Consider the following 23,758-nt stretch of genomic DNA (forward strand, 5'->3'; position numbering starts at 1 on the left):
AGTCTCGCGTTGATAATGCCCACGTATGAAGTGGGCGAAACATGTGTCCGCTCATATAAAATTATTTGTGGTAATTAGGGGTGAGTATTCCTTTTAATTTTTTTAATTAATATGTATGTATGTATGTAAATGCGGTACTATTTTTTTAATTATTTATTTTAGGAAATGATACGATACAAACTTACAGAGGGCAAGCAATGGGGGATCTCGATCCCCACATTTTTGCCGTTGCCGAAGAGGCATATACAAAGCTAGAACAAGAGCAAAAGGACCAAAGTATAATAGTTTCCGGTGAGAGTGGCGCGGGAAAAACTGTTTCCGCCAAATACACCATGAGATATTTCGCCACTGTTGGCGGTAGCGCCACAGAAACGCAAATCGAAAAAAAAGTTTTAGCCAGTAGTCCAATAATGGAAGTGAGTTTGATCAAAAATACAGTTTCATTATGCGAACGCATCTAAAATCGAATTAAATAATTGAATTTAGAATAGTTTGAAACTTGAATAGATAAATAGGTAATTAAAACACACAAATGTGCTAGAAAATACATTCCCAAATTTTAAAAGAATCTTCAACTAAAAGTGAATTTTTTCTGCTCGGTTACCCAGTACCTGGCAAAACCACTATGTGGTACATTTCTAATAGACACCTTGAAACGTAGGTATGCCCAGTACGTGGGTCAAAAATTCCTTTTTTNACTCGGCCTAAAATATTGCACTCTTTTCGAAAAGTAAAGCGAAAATCGTAATGGGTTTTCGATAAGACAGTACGGCGCGAAAAAGGAAAACTGGGTCATAGGTCAAAAACGAATTTCATGTTAAAAGTCTAAGCTACACAATATGCCCAAAAAGAATAGACCCTCAGGTATCGTAAATTCTTCGTAAGTTCTTCCCCCTATCAGTCGAGCTCGAAACTGTTAGAAACATTTCTCGAGTAGTCGAAATTCACGTTTGTGAACAATTTGTTTAATATTTGTGTTAAAAATTGAAAAATTAAATTTAAAGGAATTGTTTGTAAATAGGTATGCAACATATCGTACACTTCAGCATAAGAAATTGCTGATACTAACTACATAATACTAATACTTTGCCCTGTGCTGACAGCACTCATAATTTCTTTTATAAATAATGTTATATGTATTGATGAGCAAAATCGGTCTTACGAAAATGTATATACACATTTTTATTAAGAAGACTTGATTAATAACAAGACCAAATTAAAAAATGTTTCGGTGCACATTACACAATGAAGATGCTGTAGTAAAAGACGCTTTTGTTGTGCGGGTCATAAAATGTTTTTCCTTCCATTTCAGCCAGTCATACTCCAAAGTCTCAAATAAAATCCAAAATTTTTTATTTTCATTCCACGGCCTACGTTAAGTATCGTTTCTAATTCACAATAACTGAATTAGTCCTTTATCTATCTAAAAAAAAAGTCAAATACATGGTAATAAATTATCACGAAATGTTACACCTTAAAAAAAATATTGTGGATTTTAACCGACTACTTTTAAGTCTCATAAACGTACAGCGGAAATAATTGTTTGACGAAAAAACGTTTTAAACGTGTCAATTGTTCTTATGTTATTAAAACTTGTAATGTACTCTACGTTATACTTGTTAATCGTAGAAGATTTTAAACTAAAACAAAGATTAGAACAAATTGGCACGTTTGAAACTATTTTGGGTATATTATATTTCGTAAAAATCGACCGAAACAATTTTCCTGGAACGTTTTCGGGCAACAATCATGTTTAGATATTAGGTTGATGGTAATTTTTATGAATAAATTTTTTTTTTACTAATACAGATGCCTAAAGGTTCGGATGGATCTTGGACAGAAAAGTTGTATTCGAAATGCTCAAAATACAAACATTTTTCAAAACCCCGCTTCGGGAATTTCGCCTTTGTCATTAACCATTTCGCAGACAGCGTGCAATACGAAAGTGTGGGATTTTTAGAAAAGAACCGAGACACGGTCTTGGACGAACAAATTTTTGTATTAAAAAACAGTAAAAACAGTTTTGTCAGAAGATTGCTATCGGATAATCAGGAAAACATGCCGACATCTGGCAATAAGGTGAAAATAATGCCAGCAAAACCTTCAGCTGGGGCAAAAAAGAGTCACAAAAAAACTGTCGGTTCTCAATTCAGAGACTCGCTCAATTTACTCATGTCAACATTAAATGCCACAACACCACATTATGTTCGATGTATTAAACCAAATGACAACAAGGCTTCATTTGAATATAATCCACAAAGGGCCGTCCAACAATTAAGAGCTTGCGGTGTCCTGGAAACGATACGAATATCTGCAGCAGGATTCCCCAGTCGATGGGCTTATATCGATTTCTTTTATCGCTATCGGGTTCTTTGTCGATCCCGAGACATAGATCGCAACAACATGAGAAACACTTGCGAGAAAATATTAAATAAATATATCAAAAACAAGGACTATTATCAATTTGGTAAAACGAAGATCTTCTTTCGAGCAGGTCAAGTGGCCTATTTAGAAAAGTTACGAGGCGAAAAGCTCAAAAAATGCTGCATCATTATGCAAAGCACTGTTAGATCGTTTATTGCAAGGAAGAAATATTTGAGATTAAAGAAATTAGTATTCAATTTGCAACGTTATGCAAGGGGCTATTTGGCCAGACGGTACGTTAAAATTCTAATAAACTATCAAAAAAAATTGCCGAATTTTTTCACTGCTTTTTCATTTGGTAAATATCAAAAATTTTTGCAGTTTTCTGAAAACGCCTGATTGTTGTGCTTGTGAAGAAGCTTTTTAATTCAATAATTATGTATTAAGATAAAAGTTTTTTGATGATCAAGAAAAATGTTAAATGTATTAAACATTTCTTTTTCCTTGGATTATAAACAATTAAAGACACAATTTTGTTATCATTTGGGCTTGATATTTTTAGAGGATGTGAGTAACTTCCATTACCTTAATCAGGGTGAAAGTCCGGTAATTGAAGGTGTAAGTGATTTCAATGCGTTTGCGGAAACTCTTGATGCATTCAAAATGCTTGGTTTTTCGGATAATGAACTAAACAACTTGTTTAAAATATTAGCTTCCATTTTGCATTTGGGTAACATTAGTTTTGTGGATACAACTTTATCCATGGAAAACGAACAAAACCAAGAGGGTTGTCAAATACCGGTAAGTTTGTTACATTGCAGTAATTATTAGATAGGTATTTTAATATTTAGGTTGTGGGTATGTCTTAATTTCTTGTTCTAAAGAATTTCGTTAAAGTTAAGGAGTAGTTAACTAATAAAGTTACTATAGGGTTGTTCGGAAAATCATTTCGTTTTTTTTTTTGTGGAAATGAAAAACAGTTTTTGTATAATAAACAAATACTTTATTAAATTATATATTGACCGTTCTGGTCCAACACCTTTTGCCATCTTTCTGGTAGTAGTATAATTCCACGCTCATAAAATTTTTGGTCTCTGCTGGCAAAAAACTGATCGTGGAGGTTTTTGACCTCCTCATTTTAGGTGAAGGTTTTACCGTCTAAAAAATTTTGGTGTGACGGGAACAAATAATAATCCGATGGTGCCAGGTCTGGAGAATATGGTGCGTGTAGCATTGTATCCCATTCAAGCTGTAAAAGCTTTTGGCGAGTGACCAAACTTGTGTGAGGTCTCGCGTTGTCTTGGTGAAACACTACACCTTTCCTGTTGATTAGTTCTGACCTTTTCTGTTGAAGTGCATCATTCAGTTTGTCCAGCTGATGACAGTAGACTTCCGAATTAATCGTTGTGTTATCCGGTAAAAGCTCAAAAAAAACGATTCCTTTAAAATCCCACCAAACAGACAGCATCACCTTTTTTTGGTGAATATCGGCTTTGGAAATGGTTTGAGCCGGTTCATCTTTTTTGCTCCATGACCTCTTGCGTTTGACGTTGTTGTATACAACCCATTTTTCGTCCCCAGTGATGATGCGCTTCAAAAACGGATCATTTTCGTGACGTTTGAGAAGCGAATCGCAGACGTCAATGCGGCGACACAGATTTCTCTCTGTGAGAACATGGGGAACCCATACATCGAGCTTCGAGGATAATCCCAGGCCTTTCAAGTGGTCATAAACTGTTGAATTTGATAAATTTAACCTCAATCCGATCTCACGTGTTGTTATTCGCCGGTTCACATCAACTAATGCCTTTATCGCGTCTTTATCAGCTTCAACCGGCCTTCCCGAACGTGGTGCATCTTCGACATCAAAATTGCCGGATCGAAATTTAGCGAACCAGTTCTGGCACTGGCGTACTGTCAACACACCTTCTCCATACACATCAGTCAATTTCTTTCTGGCTTGAACAGCATTTTTACCCTTTCTGTAGTAAAACAGTAAGATATGTCGAAAATGCTGCTTATCGCTCTCCATATTTAAAAGGGCACCAACCAAAAACTACTGCGTAGAATTAATTGGAATTTTTCACACACAAGCCTTGCTATATGAGCTCTCAAAGCATATAAAAATTATACGGCTTAAATGTGAAGTTGGGTGCAAAAGAATACAATTAAATCCTCTGTCGGGAAAAAACGAAATGACTTTCCGAACAACCCGATATTTGCTAGTATGTGTTCATCGGTGTATATTACGTAATTAGATTCTTCCCGTCATTATAAGGGATTAAACAGGCTAGCACACCTTGAAATCTTACGTCTACTAAAATATTCGCACAATGGGATTTCAAATACCGATTGGATATTTATACATACGTGGTCTGTTTAAAAAGTATCGCGACTTGTGTTCTTTCAAAAATTATTGATTTATTCATGAATAGATATCTATTTTGTCCATATCAAAGTAATCCCTACCAGAAATCATACACTTGTACCAACGTTTTTTACAATCCTCGAAACAATTCAAAAAATCATTTTTTTTGATCTTGTTCAGCTTCTCCTTCGATGCCGTCTTTATCTCCTCAGTCGTAGCGTAGCGTCTTCCTTTCATGTGCCTCTTCAGTTTCGGGGACAAGAAAAAGTCACAGGGGGCTAGATTTGGGGAATACGGTGGCTGCGGCATTATTAGTGTGTTGTTTTTGGTCAAAAATTCCCGCATAAGCAACGATGTGTGAGCAGGGGCATTATCATGGTCCAAAAGTCAATTTTTGCTCTTCCACAAATCCAGGCATTTCTGGCGGATTGCTTCGCGTAAATTGCGCAAAACTTGCAGGTAATATTCCGTATTAACTATTCTATCCTGTGCACCACGCCCCTGCAATCGAAGAAACTACAACATTCGACCTAACTTGGCATACTTATCTCGGACTTGGTTCGTGCGGCAGCTTCGATTGGGATGATTTAGCTTTGGTTTCCTCGTCATAACCATAAACGCATGATTCGTCACCAGTTATAACCCTCTGGCGCAAATTTGAGTCCAACAGCTCCTTAGCAATGTTAAGGCAATGATGTTTTTGATCGAAATTGAACAATTTTGGTACGAATTTCGCGGCGACCTGTCTCCTGCCCAAGTCATTGGTAAAAATCGAATGACAGGAGCCAATCGATATTTTTAGATTTTCAGAAACTTCTCTAGTGCTGATTCGACGATTGGCCAATGTTCACATCTTGGTATCATCGATAAACCACAGTCAACATTCGGAATGCGTCGACGCAGTTAATTTTGTTTTTCACACAAAATTTGATACAGATTCTTTGATCAATTTTTTGGAATATGCAAAGATGGAAGACGAGCCAAAACACGTACAAGTAAAGCAACTGTCAAAAATTAACTGAACATTCAACATGGTCCAACTTGTCGGTATAAGTGAAAGACATGAGTTCCAACATAACACCACAAAAAAATCGAAAATCTATTATACGTAACCCACGGAAATGTAAAATTCGCGATACTTTTTGAACAGCCCTAGTATATTAGACAAATTTTTATTTATAAAGAATAAACAAAAGCATAGTTTATACTATAAATTTAAATTAAAGTTTATAATTTTAAAGTTCTAATCACCTCTATGGTATATTTAAAGGATTAAAGGATTTTGTCGTGTTTATTTTGGTTGTTACTAATTTGCATGAAGATTTATGAATTGTGACACACATTCGCTTTGAGAAATTTGTCTGAAATGTCGATTTCATTCTTTCTTCTTTTAAATTTATATTCATTTTGAAAACTGCTTTTATTAAAATACAGAAAAGTAATTATACTTACATATGTACATTTTTACGTATTTATAAACTAGAACATGTTGAAAGTCTTTTCAAGTTAATTATAAACCTATTAATTAGCCATTTGTTAATCTAATTACCGCTGTTACAGGTAGGTAATTGTTATTTACTATTTTCATGGTTCAAAATCTTATGTGGCCACGTCAAACTTACTTTTCTGTATGTTTCCTTAAGGTTTTAATTAGCACAAATGTTTCATGTTAAAATGCTTGAATTTCAACAAATCGTTCAATACTTCTTTAAGAATTTCTGATAAACGTTTTTACCTGCTATTCTTTATTCAATTTTTTCAACTAGATTAAAGGTAGAAAGAAGTTATTTCACGGTTATACATTTGAGTGTAAATATTGTGTTTAATGCCCATAAATAGTACATAAGTAATACGTTTTTGACATCCTATTAATTTCATGGTCTGTCAGGCGTTTTGGTTTCTGTATGACGGAATTTAGTGGACTACGGAAAAATATCATCTATTAAGTGTTTACGTAAAACAAATAGTACATTAAAATTCTCTAACAGTAATTTTACTTACCCAGGCAAGAAACATTGTAGAATAATCACTATCATTATAATATTTTTGAGAGCTAATAATGGCTTTTCTGTTACGTTATGTTAAAAAAATAATAGGTTGAAAGTATCCCAAAAAGGGCTATTTAATGTGAAAGCGTTTATTGCGAAAACTAATTTTTTAATAGTTGAATAACTTCATCAAAAGGTTCTTTATATTTATATCATCGTTAATCAAGCGGAAACATTAACTAAACCCAAAACACATAGTTGAATTTAAAAAACAAAAATACTGGTATGCAAGGGAAGAAAAAGTAGGGAAACAACGAATATAAAGACAGGAGACAAAAAATCAGTAGAAATGGCTGATTTTAAGTATCTAAGAAATCAGATAAGTCAGGACGGAAATAATTGTAGGGATATAAAGTAAAGGATAGTGCAGGGTCGATTTATCCAATTCAGTTCTTTAATAGATAGCCTCCATTTGAATTTATTAAAAAACCAAATAAAATAAAAAGAAAATACTTAAAGGTAATTTTAGGCGAAAGACAAAAGTTTGGCAATAATATGCGATCTCCTGGAAATAAACGGCGAACAACTGAAGCAGTGGCTTTGCACTAAAAAAATTACATCGATGAATGATGTAATTTTGAAGCCAATGACTGTAGAACAGGCCGTTATGGCTCGTGATGCATTGGCCAAGCACATTTATGCGGAATTATTTACGTGGATTGTTAATGTCATTAACAAAGCATTGGAATCTGACTCACCGAGGCACAAGTTCATCGGTGTTTTGGACATTTACGGATTCGAAACGTTCGAAATTAATTCTTTCGAACAATTCTGTATCAATTACGCGAATGAAAAGTTGCAACAACAGTTCAATTTGCACGTTTTCAAATTGGAACAAGAAGAATACATACGAGAAGAAATTGCGTGGACGATGATTGATTTCTACGACAATCAACCATGTATTGACTTGATCGAAGCGAAACTTGGTATACTTGACCTGTTGGACGAGGAATGTCGGGTAAGAGAGTATAAAATTAATGGGAATACTTCTTGATAGTACTAATTGTTGCCCCCTATCAGTCTCTGTGAGCTCGAAACTCACTTTTGTGAACAATTTGTTTAATCACTTTCTTTGTGTTAAAATTGTTTGAAAAATTAAATTTAAAGGAATTGTTTGTAAATAGGTATGCAACATATCGTACACTTCAGCATAAGAAATTGCTGATACTAACTACATAATACTAATACTTTGCCCTGTGCTGACAGCACTCATAATTTCTTTTATAAATAATGTTATATGTATTGATGAGCAAAATCGGTCTTACGAAAATGTATATACACATTTTTATTAAGAAGACTTGATTAATAACAAGACCAAATTAAAAAATGTTTCGGTGCACATTACACAATGAAGATGCTGTAGTAAAAGACGCTTTTGTTGTGCGGGTCATAAAATGTTTTTCCTTCCATTTCAGCCAGTCATACTCCAAAGTCTCAAATAAAATCCAAAATTTTTTATTTTCATTCCACGGCCTACGTTAAGTATCGTTTCTAATTCACAATAACTGAATTAGTCCTTTATCTATCTAAAAAAAAAGTCAAATACATGGTAATAAATTATCACGAAATGTTACACCTTAAAAAAAATATTGTGGATTTTAACCGACTACTTTTAAGTCTCATAAACGTACAGCGGAAATAATTGTTTGACGAAAAAACGTTTTAAACGTGTCAATTGTTCTTATGTTATTAAAACTTGTAATGTACTCTACGTTATACTTGTTAATCGTAGAAGATTTTAAACTAAAACAAAGATTAGAACAAATTGGCACGTTTGAAACTATTTTGGGTATATTATATTTCGTAAAAATCGACCGAAACAATTTTCCTGGAACGTTTTCGGGCAACAATCATGTTTAGATATTAGGTTGATGGTAATTTTTATGAATAAATTTTTTTTTTACTAATACAGATGCCTAAAGGTTCGGATGGATCTTGGACAGAAAAGTTGTATTCGAAATGCTCAAAATACAAACATTTTTCAAAACCCCGCTTCGGGAATTTCGCCTTTGTCATTAACCATTTCGCAGACAGCGTGCAATACGAAAGTGTGGGATTTTTAGAAAAGAACCGAGACACGGTCTTGGACGAACAAATTTTTGTATTAAAAAACAGTAAAAACAGTTTTGTCAGAAGATTGCTATCGGATAATCAGGAAAACATGCCGACATCTGGCAATAAGGTGAAAATAATGCCAGCAAAACCTTCAGCTGGGGCAAAAAAGAGTCACAAAAAAACTGTCGGTTCTCAATTCAGAGACTCGCTCAATTTACTCATGTCAACATTAAATGCCACAACACCACATTATGTTCGATGTATTAAACCAAATGACAACAAGGCTTCATTTGAATATAATCCACAAAGGGCCGTCCAACAATTAAGAGCTTGCGGTGTCCTGGAAACGATACGAATATCTGCAGCAGGATTCCCCAGTCGATGGGCTTATATCGATTTCTTTTATCGCTATCGGGTTCTTTGTCGATCCCGAGACATAGATCGCAACAACATGAGAAACACTTGCGAGAAAATATTAAATAAATATATCAAAAACAAGGACTATTATCAATTTGGTAAAACGAAGATCTTCTTTCGAGCAGGTCAAGTGGCCTATTTAGAAAAGTTACGAGGCGAAAAGCTCAAAAAATGCTGCATCATTATGCAAAGCACTGTTAGATCGTTTATTGCAAGGAAGAAATATTTGAGATTAAAGAAATTAGTATTCAATTTGCAACGTTATGCAAGGGGCTATTTGGCCAGACGGTACGTTAAAATTCTAATAAACTATTTGTTAAAAATTACTTCAAATCAAATTTTTGTAGACGTGCCAATAATTTGAGAAGAAACAAAGCCGCTATTACAATTCAAAGATACGTCCGCGGTTGGCTTAAACGTACTCAATATCAAAGAATCAGGAAAACCATCCTCGGATTACAGAGCTGTTGCCGGGGCTATTTGGCCAGAAAGAGGTTTATCTATCTTAAAGACAACGCAATGGTACACAATTAAGCGGCATCATGCAATGTTTGATGGGTTTATATATATTGTACTATTTGTAGGCCATCGTCATTCAAAGGTTTGCTCGTGGATATCTCGCAAGGAAATACTACAAAGATACAAGACGGAGAATCATTATTTGTCAAGCTGCCGTTAGAAGATACTTTGCCAAGAAGCAATACAAAAAGCTCAGAATCGAAGCCAGGTCAATCGAACACGTCAAGTCTCTTAACAAAGGTCTCGAAAATAAAATTATTAGTCTCCAGCAGAAGATTGAAGAACTTAATAAAACTAATTCTGAACTGAAGAACTTCCAGAATGAAGCTTTGGAATTAAGGTAAAAATTAAACATGCTGCTAAGGGTAATTTTTAATATTATCAAAGGTCAAAGGCATATAAATCTATAAATATTAAGATAATTATGATATTTCACTCATTTTATTTTTGACCATAAATTAATTGATGGATACAACATATTACATGTTGAAACGAATTATTATCCTTATTAAACTGAATTAAAACCTTTTTGTTTCAAATATATATTATATTTATTCGTCTGGCGATGAAGTCAATGTATGTCTACGTTACAAATATTTGGAACAAAGAGATTTTAATTTATTTTTATTAAATTATGTTCATTGGTTTCATTATTACTGCAAACATAATAAAATTAGTAGCAGTAACAACAAATATTAATTTATAACAACTATTTTTATTAACATTTTATAATCTTTTTAATGGAAGACGTTTTCAATCCTTCAAAATTCCAATGTTATTCTAATTAACTTCTTTCTATTCAAGGACCAAATTAAGTAAATTTAAAGCGTTAGAAATCGAAATAAGAAACCTCAACAACTTAGTCATCGAGAAAAACAAAGTAATCGACAAGCTTCAAGAAGAAATAAAAACGGAAAAAGATGATAAAGTAGACTTGGTCAACGAATTGGACAAATACAAAACTGAGATTAACGATATGAAACAACTTTGGACTCAGGAAACTGCAAGGCTTCGTAAGGAATTGGAAAATATGAACGAGATCGTTAAATCTAGTCAGCATGATACGGAAGAGGATATGAAGAAACGTTTGGAACAGGAAACTAAGTTACTTATAAATGAATACGACAGTGATCGACAGGCTTATCAAAAGTTGCTGCAAGAGTATCATTGCTTGGAGCAGCACTGTGAAGACTTGGAGAAACAGTTGCACAACCAGAATCGTCTGCTTCCGTTTCATAACAGAAATATTAGTGATATCAGTAGTATTTCAACAGTAGACGAAAGTCTGATAACTACAATTCATGAAGATCACGGTTATGGCTCAGTCAGGTCAACTACAAGCACAAGCTCTCGAGGACATTTAGACAACATCGATTGGAATGATAGTAAGATTTTTGCAAAATTTGTATTTTATTGTTATTTGTAAAAAATGATGCAGTTATAAAGAAAAAGGTGTTAATAAACACAAGGTTAACGTTGACTTTTTTGGTTTTTAAAAGTCGAATAAGATGTGTAGGTATGGCAATTCTGCATAATTACCATTTTACTATAATAGCTAGCAATTATCAGGAAAATGTTTTGAACTGATTATTTATTCTCTCTGATAATTTACTCTGATAAACTTTTTAATCTGCATTACTCGTTTAGTTAGTGCCGATCGTTTAATATCAGAGATAACACTACGTTTCCTAAAACGATGCTTTTGATAATTAGCAATTTTAAAATTAACGTAACTTTTCAGCGGTGAATGGTGTCGATAGCCACTCATCAGGTTCGCCAAACCAGAAAGAAAAAGATGATAAGATAAAAAATGATGGCAAAGTCGACGTAAATTTGGTTCTAAAATTGCAACATAAATTGGTTGAGATTGAAAGGGAAAGGGATAGGATGCAAAAACGTTTGGATGATATCGATATGTCTCCGAGGACGGAGAAAGAACGAAACGCAGCACATGATGCCATTAAGATATCAGAGTTAGAAGTTGCGAATTGCAACTTGAAGACGCAACTCTTCGAACTTAGGCGAAGCATTGACGACGGAACAGGGAGTAAGAAACTGGTAGAGGAGATTAGCAACTTACAAGAACAATTAGATCAGAAAATGGAGGAAATTGTACAGCTGAAAAGTATATTAGCAAATCAGACAAGCAATATGAAATCGTTAGTTAGTAACAAAATGAGACCTGGTAAGAAAATGAACTTATGCAATCCATAGATGTTTTTGATTTGTTTTTATTTTTTCCAGAATATATAAATGAGGATGGTGAATTAGCATTAGCTTACGAAACACAGAAGAGAATTAATAAACAGTTGGAGTTGGAACTTCAAGATGAAAAGGCGAAATTCAAAGCTTACGAAAAAGATTATAAAAACGAAATCGAAAAATTGCGAGAAGACAACGAACGTCAGCAACGACTGCTCTCGTCGAATTTAAATCCGCAATCGCAAAACGAGGCATACATGCAACATGAAATCACAAGGCTCACAACAGAAAATCTTAGTTTGCATGATCGCAATGATTTGCTCAATGAAAGTGTCAGAAAGCTCAAAAAACAAGTGAAAATATTGACCAGAAAACTGAAAGAAATCGGGCAAGATTTTGAAGATAACGTGATAGAAAATGAAATCAACAAAGAAAATGGAGAGGACAAGTATGGTCGAATGCAACCAGTGGTGAGAAAAAAAGAACGCGAATATTTGGGCATGTTTTCCTATAAAAGCGGCGACGAAAACGTTATTATGAAGCATCTAGTTGTTGGTAAGTTTTGTCGGAGCTTGTACAAATATACAGGGTGGAGTCACTAAGCCGAAATCGGTCATTCATAAACGTATACTTCAAAATAGAGAAAAATGTTTCAAATAAAAGTTGTGTAGAGTTATGTGTATAATAATGCAAAAATCTTTTCAAATATGACGGACTTCCGGACTTTAGACACCATCGATTGAACAGCGCGCGCTTTTTCCACCGTATTTCTTATTTGAATAGTTCATTTAACAACCATTAACACCAATTTTTCATTTTCAATATACATTAGCATATTCAATGAATAATATTAAACTTTAATTAGCTTTACCATTCAAGCAAAATGTTCTTATATCTCACTAAAAAAATAAGCGTCTATATTTAATTAATAAAAGGAACCGATGGAGCTTGATTTAAAATTGTGCCTTCATTTTAGAATTAAAACCACGTACAGCAGTTACTCTCCTTCCTGGTCTTCCAGCGTACATAATTTTTATGTGTATCCGCCATACCGACTACATTAACGATGAAGAAAAAGTAAAAGCGTTGTTGTCATCCTTTACGAACTCGGTTAAAAGGGTTGTCAGAAAACGAAACGAAGATTTCGAAACAATGGTCCTTTGGGAGTCGAACACTATCAGGCAAGCAATAAATTATTATTTACAGCATTTGTTATATGAATATTAATCAGCGTTTTGAATTTTTGCGAAACTCATTGAACGCCATGTATTTTTTAAAGATTATTACATAATATGAAGCAGTACAGCGGTGACAAGGCATTCCAAAGTAAAAATACACCAAAACAAAACGAACAATGCTTACGTAATTTCGACTTGTCGGAATATCGACAAGTTATTTCTGATATGGCTGTGTGGATTTACCAAGGTACATAACATAATTAAAACTTTTGGTTTTGTATGTAAAATGTACGTAAAATTATTTTGGATTTACAGGTGTTATTAAATTAATGGAAGAGAAGATTCAACATCTAATTGTACCTGCCATATTAGAACACGAAGAGATTCAAGGTTTTGGAGGGAAACCGAGCGGATTTAGGGGAAGATTGAGTAGCAAATCAAGCGAACTTAATAGTCCTGGACCTAAGCAGAAACCTTTAGACACACTATTACAAGAATTAACAAATCAATATAAGGTAAAATAAAAAATTGTTACACTAAATATTACACCCAGGGGCGCATGTATATAAGGGTTCTTTGGGCTGCAGTCTAGGACTCAGTAGATACAAAAAAACTCTAGCCTCTATTGAAAATAATAGACGATATTGTCATAAGGTTGGCAACCCTGCGATCAATCAACCCTTGTGTGCGTCTATCGAACGGAACGGGGAGTCCCCCGTTGCTTGTTTTCCGTCGATGTTTTTTTTTCGCAATACGCACTTATTATGGGGGACTTCCCACCACTTATCGTCCGATACAACTTTGTTTTTTTTCGCACTTTTGTTCTTGTTGTCAAAGTAACAAATTGACTTTGTTATTGTTAGAACTGTGTTAAAATATTTTATTGTTTTTATTTTTTTTTTCTATAAGTACGGTATACCTACATCATTATATACAACAGTTTTTTAACAAAATGGCAATTAGTTGAGTAATTAGGTAGGCCCCTGAGTAGTATTAGCCCAGGGCCCCACAAATTCACGATCCGCTCCTGTTTACACCTCATAATTTCTTATAAAACAATTTCGAATAAAACACTCTTGGAAAAGGATTAATACAAAATGAATTTGCCCAAAACTCTTTTTTAATTTTCAGATTCTTTCATTTTATGGGATCGACCCAGAAGTGATTTCGCAAATTTTTAAACAACTATACTACTTTATGTGTGTTTCTAGTCTAAATAATTTGCTCTTAAGGAAAGAATTGTGTAATTGGTCAAAGGGTCTCCAAATTAGGCACAATCTTTCACATCTGGAAATGTGGACGAGAGAGAAGAATTTACAGGTGCTTATTACTTTTTAAGATTTAAGACTTTCTTTTCAAGTATTGCTTTTTCCCATATTAAAGGAGAAAGACATTCAGGCCACTCTTCAGCCCATAATCCAAGCTGCACAATTATTACAAGCACGAAAGAATGACGAAGATGTCGACAGTGTGTGCGATATGTGTTCAGATCTTACAACTCTTCAAATATGTAAAATACTTAATCTTTATACCCCAGTGGACGAATTCGAACAAAAGGTGCCAGCCTCCTTTATCAGGAAAGTGGAAGCGAAACTTCGGGAAAGGTCCGATAGTAACAAGCAACAGGTAAATATACCGACGAAATGGTTAATATTGCCTCCTTCTGTTTATTGACTTCCATACCGCTCTATACTCTGCTACTTTTTCTCATTTTCTCACTCACATTTTAAACGTTTCGCACCCATGCAGAGCCACGCTCCGTACACTTTTAATAATTGAATTTCCATTAACCATTTGGGGACACAAGTAATTTCTTTTCAGCCTGAGTTAACTAACTTCCTAAATACAATAAATCGACTTCTCCTACTTGGTCTCCAATTTTTATATTAGCTTACTTTAACCTCTCTTGATAAAAACAATATTTTTTAATTTATTTTCATTCCGTGTTTATTGATATACGCATTTTGTAATATTATTGCAGACTCTTCTAATGGACATCTTAATGAAATTCCCTATACGTTTTCCATTTAATCCATCCGTTATTTGTCTTGAAGACGTAGAGATACCTGAGGTTTTGAAACTCGGTAAACTTTTAGAGAAAGTATAAATTGCATTCCTATTCGTTTTAACTATATTTTTCGATCGAAAATAACTGTAAGTGTTATTTATTTATTTTTGTATATACACAATTAGTACCAGTATTAGATATAATAATTTTTTTTTGCATGTTTCTGTGTGTGTTTTGTTTTACTAATATTCTGATGTTAAAAAGATACACAAAACAATCCATCGTCAATAATATATAAATGAAAATTGTTTAATAACGAAAATGCCTTAAAGAGAAGTGTGTTATTGTTAAAAAAAATCAAAAATTATTTATTTGTTATAAAATTGGCCCTTTATTCTATTCTCAGACAGAGTAAATGTTATTGAAGGTTCCATTAAATTGGGGCTAAATAACAAACATGTAGCTAATTTATTACGTACTAGAGGTGGTTTTATATTTTTTAAAAGAATTTACATAATATGTAGCTTTCTGTGATAAAGAACAACATTATTATTGATTGGTGGCAATATGCATATGTTCGCCAGTTTTTTTGGATTGCAATGATATTAATAATTATTAGACTTTCAGCAGGAAACTGCTTCGAAGTATTTTCCAAAATACAGGGTGTGTTATAGAAAATTATAAGCATTAAGAATCAGCTTTATTTCACAAGTGTGAAATGTTTCCATGCAGTTAATAAATAAATGAAAAACTATAAAAGTATTAAAAATAATTAAAACAATTATGGGGCTTGCTTCCTTGAAGTGAAAAAATTAAATGAAATTAAAAAAAAATGGGAAAAAGAAAAAACATGAATGCAGGACAGGAAATTGTTAAGTACTTATATTATTATACTAATACATTCGGAATCTATAGCTGTATTAAGATTTAGGCAATGGGCTACGGTCGAAATGAATGATTAAGTTCGCGCGTGTAATTGATGGTCTTTAGCGATACTACATTGAAAACGTGGGTAAAGATTATACCCCGATGTCTCCATAGTAACCGAATTCTACCAGCGCCTAAGTTATTAGTATATACTGAAAATATCAGCTACAATTTTCGTCATTTTGATTACGGCCCAACAGACCAAACTTAATTAAGTCATTATTTCTTTTTTCATATTGTTTATTAGCTAAAAAATTCAGATTCACACATGGCGTTAACATATTTTTTGGTGAGTATGTTTGGTTATGCACCCTGTATATTTGTAACAGTAAGAACATTCCTTAAAGGGCACACGTTTTCTTATACATGTAGGTTCTACGTATATATCTCCAAATAACTATAGTATGTATTTGCATAGTGTGCCATTTAGAATTCGAATAAGTACTTCAAAATAATGCAAAAGATATTGGCGAGATTTTGGGTTCTCCATTTTACTTAGCAACAATATTTTCGTACGTATTCAATGCAAGAAAATATGAGCAAAAGAAAAGAGGGCAAGCTCGCCATGGTAGTAAAATTTAGATTAAAAGTATAGGATATTTAATGCATGCTCTTATAGGCACTGCATTGCATACATTCGTAGGTGATATGTTGTAAAATACTATGTATGAATGTAATATATTTATTTGATAAGTTAATTTTCCAGAGGTTTACGAATGTTGAAATTAAATGTGTTCTGGTATGGTATATATTTATAAAAAAATGTTATTGTTAAAGAATACGCAATTAAAGGTATATTTATATTTACAAGCTACACAACATACATACTCTATGCGTAAGAAAACAATAACAGTACCAAATTTAACGAATGTTAGATAAAATATAAAATAGAAGAATTATTAATGGTTTTTTATATTCCCACAATATTCACGTATTTAACTGACTAACTTACAGCTAATTAACCAAAGTAAATAGTAGTAAATGATCAGTTAGCAATAAACTTACTATTAAATAATAAGCAAAATTTTCATTTTCAGCACTTTTGCGGGGTATCTCCGTTGTTTTTAACGGTAGAGGGTTGCGGTGTTCGCGAAACTACTTTTTTGTGAAATGAAAGATAACGCCAGTAGAATTTTTAAATCTCTTTTGATTTTTAAAATATAGGATGGAATTGAAAAGTATCACCTTTCAAGCACCCTCCCCCTCCCGTATATTAGTTATTTTTAATGCTATTGAAAAAGTTAAAATTTATTCTTATAGTTTTTTTTTCCATAGAATCCAGTGGCATAGTCAGACCTGTTCTAGCACCTTCCGTATTTTAGTTAATGACGCAAACATAGTTTTTTTTTAAGTAGAACACCCTGTACATTAATTTTTGTATTAGGCGTAATATGGACTTTCCAAGAGTATATAATTACATACAATAACTGAGAATCGACGGAATACCTCAAAGGTGATACTTTTCAATTCCACCCTGTATCTCAAAAATTAAAGGGGATGTAAAATTCTGGAAATTTCACAAGAAAGTAATATACTGTCGCAAAACCAAAATCTTCAATAACAATGGGATACCCCGAAAAAGTGTTGAAAATAGGATACCTTACTCATTTAACATTTCTTTTTATACTAAAACTTCAAAATATTTTCTAAGGGATCTAAGCAAGTTTTTATGATTGTGCAAATAACATAAACACCGTCGAACTGTGCAGCCATACAGGAGACACTTCTTAGTAATTCACAAGTGTAAGTACATCTATGGTTATCCTTTCTATGTTAATGTTGAGCGCAAATGTGCGAATAGCTCCGCTGCACGGAGTGGCATACCATCTCTCTTTCATACACAGGTGCTTATGAGTCAATGTAATACCCACTATATCTTACCATCTTATCTATGATAAATAAAAAACATAACCTAGTAATAAACAATTTTTAACAAATATTTTAAAGAATTTTGGAAAATGCCTGCTGTAATTCTGTTGGACGTTTCATTATCAATGCTAAGACCGGTGAATGGTTCAGAGAATAGTGAAACTACTCGAAAACACTTGGCTATTCAAGGAATTGGTGCCTTCTTGGACTGTCTGGGTGTGCAATCAAAGCTGGAATTTATTTCTTTGGTAAGTACTCCTAAAAAACGAGGATACGAAACCAGTTTATTATTAAAATGAATTTACACGTTAGTTAGGTTCATTCTGTCTGTTTTTAAAGATGTATACATTGTGTTAAAGTTATGAATTTACAAACCTATAAGTCAAAATGATAATTTAATTTGATGCATTACTTATTGTAAAAGATCAAAACATAAAAACAAACAAGTAGTCATAATTTTTTATTTTCACATTAACTACTGCTGTAAGAATAAAACTTTTCAGTTACAAATTGAAAAGTTATAAAGCATGCAATGAAAATAGATAATTACTATTAAATTCAGGAAATTCAACAGACATTTATTCAGTCTACTAATTGTTACTGAACACAGAGGATATAACAATCATTTATATCTTAATATGAAAAATATTATGACAACTAAAAATTGCAATTATTTTATGTGATTTAAATCATCCATTTAAATGTTAGTTAAACTAAATAAAACTTCGTGCTATTTAGAGTTTGTAGCAGCTTGGGCAGCTTTCTTTGCTTTAACAATTTCAACCAGTTCTTTAAATCGTTTCATGCACTCTTTTTTAGTACGATTTGATACACATTCGGCAACTCTGTCCCATCTATCTGGTGTTGAAGCAGGATAGGTTTTTAATGCTTGTTCTAAAAGCTGTTGTTCTGCTGCTGTCCAAGGTATCTCAGATTTTGTTTCTGATTTACTTGCCATATTTGAATTGTTTTCAAGTTTTGTTTTTACTCCTTTAGACTTAGGTATATGTGTCTCAACTTTTTTAGTAATGTCTGAATTTTCAACTATTTTTTGAGATTTCTTTTCTTTTTCAAAATTGTCAAAGGCACGTCTGTTGGCTGCTTCTTTAAGGTCACTCTTTGAAAAATCAGTATTTTGTAAATCTTTAGCTTTTGCTAGAACATCTTTTGCATTGAATTTTAAATGTCCATCAGGTATTGTTCCATGTTGGTTTATAAAATTTGCCACAACTTCCCATCTCTGATTTGTTCCTGCTGGAAATAAATTGACAGCTTTGATAAGTAGTTGAATGTGATCTTGAGTCCATTCTGCTTTTAAATTTAGTCCATTTTGTAGTGCTTTAGATTCTTCTGTACCTTTCTGGTAGGCTGCTTGCAGAACTTTTTCTCTTTCTTCTTCTATACGTTTTTCACAGATCTGAAGAGCTGCAATAAAACTTTCTTTACCATTGACTTGTAGTGTTTGATTTAAATGTTCCAGTTCTGCTAAAGTAAATGTTTCACAAATTTTATCAACTCCTTGCATATGAATTAGATTTTCTTGGTCGTTTGCAGAAAAATGGTTGTTGTTTTTGCAAGTATCGCGAAGCATCTTACGTTCTTTTTTAAGAGCCTTTTTTTGTGCTTCACGTTCTTGTCTTTTAGCTTCAGTTCGAGCTTTCTCTTCAGCATCAGCTTTTTCTTTTGCTTTCTGAGCTTCTTTCAGTACTCTTTCTTCTTCTTCCTTCTTTGCCTGAGCTGCAGTTTGTTTTGCCCTTTTAGCTGCTAATTTTCGCTCTTTGTCTTCTTGTTTAAATTTAAAAATACGAGGATCACTGTTGTATACTATATCAACCAGATTACGAATTCTTGACATCTCTTCTTTCTTTTTCCTTTGTCTTTCAGCTTTATTAATCTTCTCACACATCCTTCTTTCATCTCTGTCTTGACATTTTTCTTTATCTTCTTCGTCCTCATAGGAATACTCTCTCCACGATTTAAAACTATACCAAAATGTATAGAAATTATCTACATTTATCCTTGAAGAATTTTCATCTCCAAATAAAGGAACTTTTGGATTTTCTGACCATCTTGAATTTAAGTCAAAATAGTATTTTGCTACTTTGTAAAAATCCGTTTTTAATTCATTTACTGTTGGTATAGAATTATCAAATTCAGGATCAACCGAATCATAAGCTCTTCTCTTTATTGGATTTCCTAAAGTTTCATATGCCATTGTTATACATGTATAATAATCATCATCAGGCCTTATTTCTTCACCTAGGGCTTTTCGCTTGTCAGGGTGATGTTTTAATACAATTTTCCTATAAGCAGCTTTGATGTTTTCATCTGTTGCTTTATGCCTTAATTTTTGTAGACCTAATACTCTATAATGGTCCTGCTTTTTCCATTCCTTGGGATCTAAACTACGTAAGTAATTAACATCAACTTCAGTTGCAATTTCTTCCTCTTCGTCAGAGCTGTTTGTTGATATTTCACATTTTTGTACTTCATGGGGTATAAAACGAATTTCTGGTTCTCCATTTTCTCCAACTACTTCTATAAAACGGTAACGTATCGCAACTGTTTTGCAAATATTTTCTAGTATATTTGAGCCCATTTTTTATTTATGCATTTTATTTTTAAAAAGTATAATACTGGTATTTACAAGATTTTGAAAATTTCACTAAGGTACCTATTCCACATGACGGAACTTCCTTACCGACTTTTTTTATTAAACATAACCTTCAATCTAATTTGTTCAATTTTCACATGGCAACTGTCAATTGTTGATAGTATTCAGGTAGTGTCACAACAACCTGATGAAGTAAAATTATATTATTTAAGAAGTTCTTTTATGCTTTCAGATGACTTTCTCGTCTTTTTACCAAGAAAGATGCGGATTTACAAGAGACTATCACTTAATAAAACAAGAACTGCATAACATAGAGGACTGCGATAAAACATGTATAGAAACCGCTCTTGTTGGAGTTAATCAGTTAATTTTAAACGAATGGGGAAATAATACAGCCTGCCAAGTGAGTACCATTTTAAGAAGAGGAATTTCTTCATTGTGTAAGTTAATCTTCACTGAAACCGGTTACATTCAAAATTATTACCATTACAGATTATTTTGATAACCGATGGAAACCCGGGAATAGGCCCTATGTCATTAAAAGAATCATTGGCAAATATAAGTCATAGACCAGCAAATAATCCATTTCCATTGCCGTTCGTTTTCCCAGCAAAACTACATGTAGTATGTATTGCTCCTCCAAACGATACATTACTTGTAAAATGTGAGTTGCGACTATTTAAATTTGTTTTTGTATGCATTTAGTTTTTACAGCTAAACCTTTATATCAACGTTTGGTTGATATGTGCGGATATGATGGAATGGTACTGATTCCGGAAAACACATTAACTGAGTCGTCGGTGATAAGTTTATTTCAAAAATTAGCAGAGGAAATGTATACATCATTCAAGGGGATTTTGAAGTGTGGAAATTTAGAATCAAAGATCATTCTGTCTCCGGCTCCAGTTGTAAGTATTTTAATGCTGTTGTTAATTGATCTATAATCTTTACAGGGCATTACTGCATTTGTAGAAAAACTATTTGAGTATATTTAATTTTTTTATATGCATATCGAGAGGTATTTAGAAATTTATTTCTAAACAAATATTTAGATTGAAAGCACATAATTAGTCAAATATTAGATACATTTATACAACAGTTAAAAACTAGCTTTATTTAATCGGAATTATGAGTTTTGTTACTTGGCTTATTTTTGACAAAGAGGCTTAACATTATCCAAATTACGAAATTTTGTAAATCTAAAAGACAAAAACTGTATGATTATCAGCACATTGAAAAGACATTATGTAACAAGCCATGTGATCAGTATTTTTTGGGAAAACTATTATTTTTTTAAAAATTAGATCAAAAATTTGTTCTTTTTCTCATTGCTCTCATTTCTTAACATTCCTTAAATCGGTTACGGTTGCTTGCCCAATGATTATCACTGTTTGTTTGGATAAGTAATGGTTTTTAAGGAGTTTTATATGAAAAGTGCCGATATTTTATAATCAGTTACTTTAACGGTTTATAAGCAGAACACCTACCGAAATATTAGTAAATCCAATTAATTTTCTTTTTTCAGCCATTCACGAAGGTAACCGATTTTGATTGTCAAACGCAAGTTGTTTCTGACATTATCGAAGTGTGTGGTTTCATCCCCATCGCTGATGTAGGTTCTCCGATGGCTGTAAGCCGGCATCTTATTTTACCCGCTAGTATGACTAATAACAAAGAAAATGTCCCATTAAAGATGGACGTCGACACGACTGTTGACGATGAGGCGGACGAGGGTAAAATTCCCTCTTTTTGTGTGTTGCTTCATGGCGCCCTTAAAGTAGAAAATATGGCAGCCTTGGTCACCTTAGGTGAAAGTTGGTTTGGGTTTGTTTATTCCTGGGCCGATTCAAAAAAGAAATCGAATCTTATGTTGACTGTGTTAACTCCCGGATCAGATGCAGTACCATGGTTAGGTGATTTGAATTGTCTCAATACACCGGATAATTTGACTCCAGAACAGATAGGAAATTTTCCCGTTCGACCATCGGAAAAGAGGAGTTATTCTCAAAATGGGGTAGTATGGATTAGGCAAGCTGGATTGCAGTCTGATATCCAGAAAATATTGAGACATGCTCGGAAATTGCCGGAGAAAACACAGCAGTTTTACAAGGTGTGTTTAGTTGTTTTATATTTGGTAGGGTAAACTTAAAAACGAACGAAAGGCTATGGAGTACAGAAGCATAATATCACTCCTACTATTATAATATTTTTACGTAATTGCAAAAGAGGTACATTTGTGTTAAACAGGATATTCTGTAAAAAACATTTACGTATACTTTAGAGGGGTATATTATTATTAATAAAACAGCATTCGTTAAATCTAGACAATTTTAAATTATTCAATTAACTAAATGAAAGAAAACAGGGAATTTTGAAGATAACAGCTAAAAATAATAATTTTCTATCGATAGATTTTGCTAAAATGCTCTCGGAGTTACAAAATGGGCTAATTTCTATAGTCAATGACAACAATTCATTGTTGCAAGAAGCATATTTGAATATAACTTAATTATTAAATTAATTAAAATGTATCACTGTGCATCTACCGCTAAATTAATATCGCTTATCAAAAAAAAGTATATAGTTGTACATTCTGTTGTTTCTGATGTGACAGATGTAACTTAAAAAAAATAATACTTTCAATTATTGTGGATATGTAATTTTCATTAAGGAGGGGGTAGTTATGTGTTGTATAAAAAAACAATATATATTGTTGCAGTAATGATTTTTTTGTCTAGTAGTTGTAGTATACAATAAAAACATTAAATTATATTAGGGCCAATATTAATTTTTTTTTTGTTTCAGGAATTAAATCGATTAAGAAAAGCGGCGATATCGCTGGGTTTTATGGAACTTTTGACGGGTTTGGCGTATATTTTTGAGCAGGAATGCACCCAACTACCGGGGACAGCTCATCCGGATTGCGCTTTGCAATTAACTCATGCAGCAGAACTCTTACGAAAAACACAAAATAATGACATAAAATATGTAATAATTCCAATGCAAACGGATTATACTACATCATAAAATCATTTTGTAATCATACCGTGTAAGCTATTATTTCTTCAATTTCTTTTTGGAAGGCAAGTCGTTTATTTAATTCTTTCGTTTCTGTATTACAAATGTTTTTATATCTATTCAATATTCAATATAAATATTTTATAGTTAGATACAAATACTATAATGAAT

At 33.0% G+C, this 23,758-nt stretch overlaps 3 protein-coding genes across 6 annotated transcripts in view; 2 read left to right on the forward strand and 1 right to left on the reverse strand.

The window, feature by feature from the left end:
* The window catches only part of LOC108736938 (unconventional myosin-Va), a 52,230-nt gene extending 35,245 nt beyond the window's left edge, over nucleotides 1-16,985 (forward strand). The window contains exons 3-18 of the mRNA XM_025973312.1: nucleotides 163-453; nucleotides 1,928-1,998; nucleotides 2,842-3,165; nucleotides 7,250-7,738; nucleotides 8,693-9,540; nucleotides 9,600-9,774; nucleotides 9,837-10,111; nucleotides 10,576-11,156; nucleotides 11,513-11,956; nucleotides 12,016-12,528; nucleotides 12,950-13,154; nucleotides 13,253-13,398; nucleotides 13,467-13,666; nucleotides 14,283-14,471; nucleotides 14,535-14,777; nucleotides 15,133-16,985. Coding sequence (XP_025829097.1) covers nucleotides 163-453; nucleotides 1,928-1,998; nucleotides 2,842-3,165; nucleotides 7,250-7,738; nucleotides 8,693-9,540; nucleotides 9,600-9,774; nucleotides 9,837-10,111; nucleotides 10,576-11,156; nucleotides 11,513-11,956; nucleotides 12,016-12,528; nucleotides 12,950-13,154; nucleotides 13,253-13,398; nucleotides 13,467-13,666; nucleotides 14,283-14,471; nucleotides 14,535-14,777; nucleotides 15,133-15,258 — 5,120 coding nt within the window. The 3' untranslated portion in view covers nucleotides 15,259-16,985. The remainder of the gene's footprint in view (nucleotides 1-162; nucleotides 454-1,927; nucleotides 1,999-2,841; nucleotides 3,166-7,249; nucleotides 7,739-8,692; nucleotides 9,541-9,599; nucleotides 9,775-9,836; nucleotides 10,112-10,575; nucleotides 11,157-11,512; nucleotides 11,957-12,015; nucleotides 12,529-12,949; nucleotides 13,155-13,252; nucleotides 13,399-13,466; nucleotides 13,667-14,282; nucleotides 14,472-14,534; nucleotides 14,778-15,132) is intronic.
* A 771-nt stretch (nucleotides 16,986-17,756) lies between these two features.
* Nucleotides 17,757-23,707, forward strand: LOC108736953 (integrator complex subunit 14). Of its 4 annotated transcripts, none has more exons than XM_018469574.2 (7): nucleotides 17,757-17,829; nucleotides 18,034-18,203; nucleotides 20,802-20,972; nucleotides 21,062-21,233; nucleotides 21,284-21,477; nucleotides 22,095-22,679; nucleotides 23,375-23,707. In XM_018469574.2, the coding sequence occupies exons 2-7, from the start codon at nucleotides 18,045-18,047 to the stop codon at nucleotides 23,594-23,596; spliced, it is 1,503 nt and encodes a 500-aa protein (XP_018325076.1). In that variant the 5' UTR covers nucleotides 17,757-17,829; nucleotides 18,034-18,044; the 3' UTR covers nucleotides 23,597-23,707. The 4 variants fall into 4 exon arrangements, with proteins under 4 accessions (XP_018325076.1, XP_018325075.1, XP_018325077.1 ...); XM_018469573.2 differs by lacking the exon at nucleotides 17,757-17,829 and adding an exon at nucleotides 17,852-17,930 and having other exon boundaries at nucleotides 23,375-23,706; XM_018469575.2 differs by lacking the exon at nucleotides 17,757-17,829 and adding an exon at nucleotides 17,918-17,946.
* LOC108736952 (dnaJ homolog subfamily C member 2) lies at nucleotides 18,513-20,711 on the reverse strand. Its single transcript, XM_018469572.1, has one exon. The coding sequence runs from the start codon at nucleotides 20,552-20,554 to the stop codon at nucleotides 18,686-18,688; it is 1,869 nt and encodes a 622-aa protein (XP_018325074.1). The 5' UTR covers nucleotides 20,555-20,711; the 3' UTR covers nucleotides 18,513-18,685.
* Nucleotides 23,708-23,758: the final 51 nt, after the last annotated feature.

Source organism: Agrilus planipennis, unplaced genomic scaffold (genome assembly GCF_000699045.2).
Source record: "Agrilus planipennis isolate EAB-ADULT unplaced genomic scaffold, Apla_2.0 scaffold141, whole genome shotgun sequence".
Taxonomy (NCBI): Eukaryota; Metazoa; Arthropoda; class Insecta; order Coleoptera; family Buprestidae; genus Agrilus; species Agrilus planipennis.

What these genes read in the sequence shown, in the direction of transcription:
- LOC108736953 (XM_018469574.2), top strand. Translation starts at nt 18,045, where the DNA reads ATGCCTGCTGTAATTCTGTTGGACGTTTCATTATCAATGCTAAGACCG. An exon ending in GAAATAATACAGCCTGCCAA is followed by an intron (nt 20,973 to 21,061) that starts GTGAGTACCATT and finishes TTACCATTACAG; the next exon opens with ATTATTTTGATAACCGATGG. An exon ending in TTCTGTCTCCGGCTCCAGTT is followed by an intron (nt 21,478 to 22,094) that starts GTAAGTATTTTA and finishes TTCTTTTTTCAG; the next exon opens with CCATTCACGAAGGTAACCGA.
- LOC108736952 (XM_018469572.1), bottom strand. Translation starts at nt 20,554, where the DNA reads ATGGGCTCAAATATACTAGAAAATATTTGCAAAACAGTTGCGATACGT.